Source organism: Seriola lalandi, unplaced genomic scaffold (genome assembly GCF_002814215.2).
Source record: "Seriola lalandi dorsalis isolate HSWRI2012SDOR001 ecotype SW California unplaced genomic scaffold, Sedor1 jcf7180001963371, whole genome shotgun sequence".
In the NCBI taxonomy this organism is placed as follows: Eukaryota; Metazoa; Chordata; class Actinopteri; order Carangiformes; family Carangidae; genus Seriola; species Seriola lalandi.
Window position 1 is genome coordinate 1 of NW_019434039.1, and position 2,534 is coordinate 2,534.

At 41.9% G+C, this 2,534-nt stretch overlaps 1 protein-coding gene across 1 annotated transcript; it reads right to left on the bottom strand.

Annotated features, from left to right (window-relative positions):
- Positions 1 to 355: 355 nt before the first annotated feature.
- Positions 356 to 2,389, bottom strand: LOC111645872 (doublecortin domain-containing protein 2-like; the record flags this gene model as incomplete). The annotated part of the gene is made up of 8 exons (XM_023395234.2): positions 356 to 537; positions 662 to 733; positions 1,115 to 1,183; positions 1,341 to 1,450; positions 1,585 to 1,753; positions 1,929 to 1,994; positions 2,080 to 2,119; positions 2,255 to 2,389. Coding segments are annotated over 8 exons (772 nt in total), but the record flags the coding sequence as incomplete, so codon positions are not given.
- Between the last annotated feature and the right edge of the window lie 145 nt (positions 2,390 to 2,534).

Below are 2,534 nucleotides of genomic sequence, written 5' to 3' on the forward strand. Positions count from 1 at the left end.
GTAGCCACATGGGTCACGCTGAAGCAGCAAACAGTAAATGCTTGGTTATCTGCCGTGCTTTTGGCCGATGTGACCTCTGATGAATCCTTTGTGCTTCACAAGTCGTCCTGATGATGGTTCTGTTCTGCTGTATTTGACAGGACGTCCTGTGGGCTGTCCTGTTAGAGCAAATGATTCAAACAGCGTAATCAAGCAGACATTTTCATCGGGCCTTGTTACAGAAAAAAAATGGTCATGCACTGATTTAAGATGGGAGGTGGGTAAACTTGCCTTTTCTCCCCTGTTCTTTCCCTGAGAGCTGGACGATGAAGGCCTTGACGTTGAAGTTGTGTGCTTCAGCTCAGGTTCCTTTTGAAATGAAAGTCACATTGGTGACTAATTTTTATGTATCCGTATACGACTGAATGTAAGCTGTTACATATTGCTTTAAGCAGTTGGGTTAGGGTTAGTTGTGTGTACCAGTATTTCAGCAGCAGATTTCTCAGCCCTGGCAGAGTCTTTTGTCTGTTCCACACCATTTTGTTCAGATGACTGAGCCTTTTATAGAACAAAAACATGATATTCTGAACCCATTTACACATAAAAAGTCATCTGAACCTTTTCAGTTGGACACTTGTATTCTGATTATCTAAATGTAACCACCCACTCGCACATACTTTACCTGTTTTCCATTGTATTTGTGTGGGTGCTCTCTCTCATTGTGCTGCTCGATCTTTATAATTTGTGCATCTCTCTTGAGAAAAACAGAACAAGGTTTCATGTGTTTGTTTTTTTCCCACACGCTGAAGACAGTGTCATCAGTGTTTATGACAGTGACAAAATCATTTTACTTTACATGGAAATGAAGGAATTATAACGCAGAGAACTTGCAATGACTTTTGGACTGGTTTGGTTTGATTGCGCTCTTTACTTTTCCATTTTCAGATGAAAGTATGTCACATATTCATCACTCACATTGTGTAGATTTTAATCTAGCAAGGCCACACTAATGCATAAATACATGAAATATTATTCCACCCAGACTATCATGGATCCACCACCTTCTGGAATTGATCATTTTCTAAATTATACCCTCAGTGAATGAATACGAAAAAATGACTTGAGTCACGTCTACCTGCTTTGTGCTGTGCGGAGGATCGTTTGTGTTGTTGAGTTCCTCATCCTCCACCACCTCTGCCACTCTCTTGGAGGAATTGAGAGACAGATTTAGATTTAGTGCTTTAAGCATATACTTACATGTAATAAACTTATCTCCTTGACTGATATTTTAACATTTAATAGCAGCATTGTACCACACAGGTATAAGACTTAATGAACACAGAGATGACTGGTACATTAACCTGGTCAACAGGAAGCTCTGTAGCTGTGTTCTCATCCTCCTTCACCTCCTCGGCTCCTCGTACCTCGTCTCTCCTCCTCCGTGCTGCTCTTTTAAATACGCTAGGCTGGACTGTGATAAACAGACATCGAAAAACTGCTGCTGCTTTACTCGTTAACAAAAAAATATATATTCATGCTCCTTTTGAATGTGAAGACATTCGATTTTAAATGAGATAAAATTAGATTCGATAGGGAGCTCCTGACCAGATCCATTACTGAGTGGCAGTCTTGTCTGTCCTCTGTTTTTGTGGATCTTGACCGGCCTGGCAAAGAACGCAGACGTCTCCTCTGCTCCCTGTCTCCTGCTCCTCTGCTGCGTGGCTTGTGGAGGTGCAGCCTCATCTCCTGTTGACTTCACCCTCCGACCATCAGACTGAAATTCACAGGATGCAACTGAATATTACACATAGAAAAAGAAAAAAAAGCTCCCTGCAGTGTTTGTCTCACTAGTGTATTAAATGTGTTAGGCAGTGTACACCAAACAAATTAACAGTCCTGATATAGCTTCTGTAGTGTGAAAACTAGACAGAGGAGGATTGTTTTTTTACCTCTGGGGAGTCGAGGAGAGCTGAGTCACTGTACTGGTCTTCTGGACCGCTTCCTGCTTTCCCGTTCTGAGAGGAAACACACAAATTAACTGTAGGTTTTAGTATGACAATTAAAATAAGGTGAGTGAATGGCAGTATTAACTGAAGGTACCTCAGTTCTCCTCAACAGCCTTCTCTTTCCTGGGTAATATCTGCAAAATGAAGACAAAGCACTGTGATGTGAAGAAAGCAAGAGATAAAAATGCACAGTATCTTTGTTGGTGTGCACAGATGCACACCAACATGTGTCTTTACACACACTCACAGAGGACCTTGCATAACAATACCTCTCCGTAGCTTTTGAAACCAACAGCTCCACATATGGAAGTTTCTTGAACCTCTCGGTTCCCACGGCAACATAGCAGTGGCCAGTCTCCAGCTCCCCAGCTGAGGACACAGTTGCTCCTTCCAAAGAGCACAACCTGGTGAAGCAAAGGCGTTAGAGAGGTATTCAGTGGATTTCTCTCCCACTCTTTATTTGTAATTCCACAGAGTATATATATATATATATATATATATGTGTGTGTGTGTGTTTGTGTCTGCCTGTCTGTCGGTGTCACTGACCTG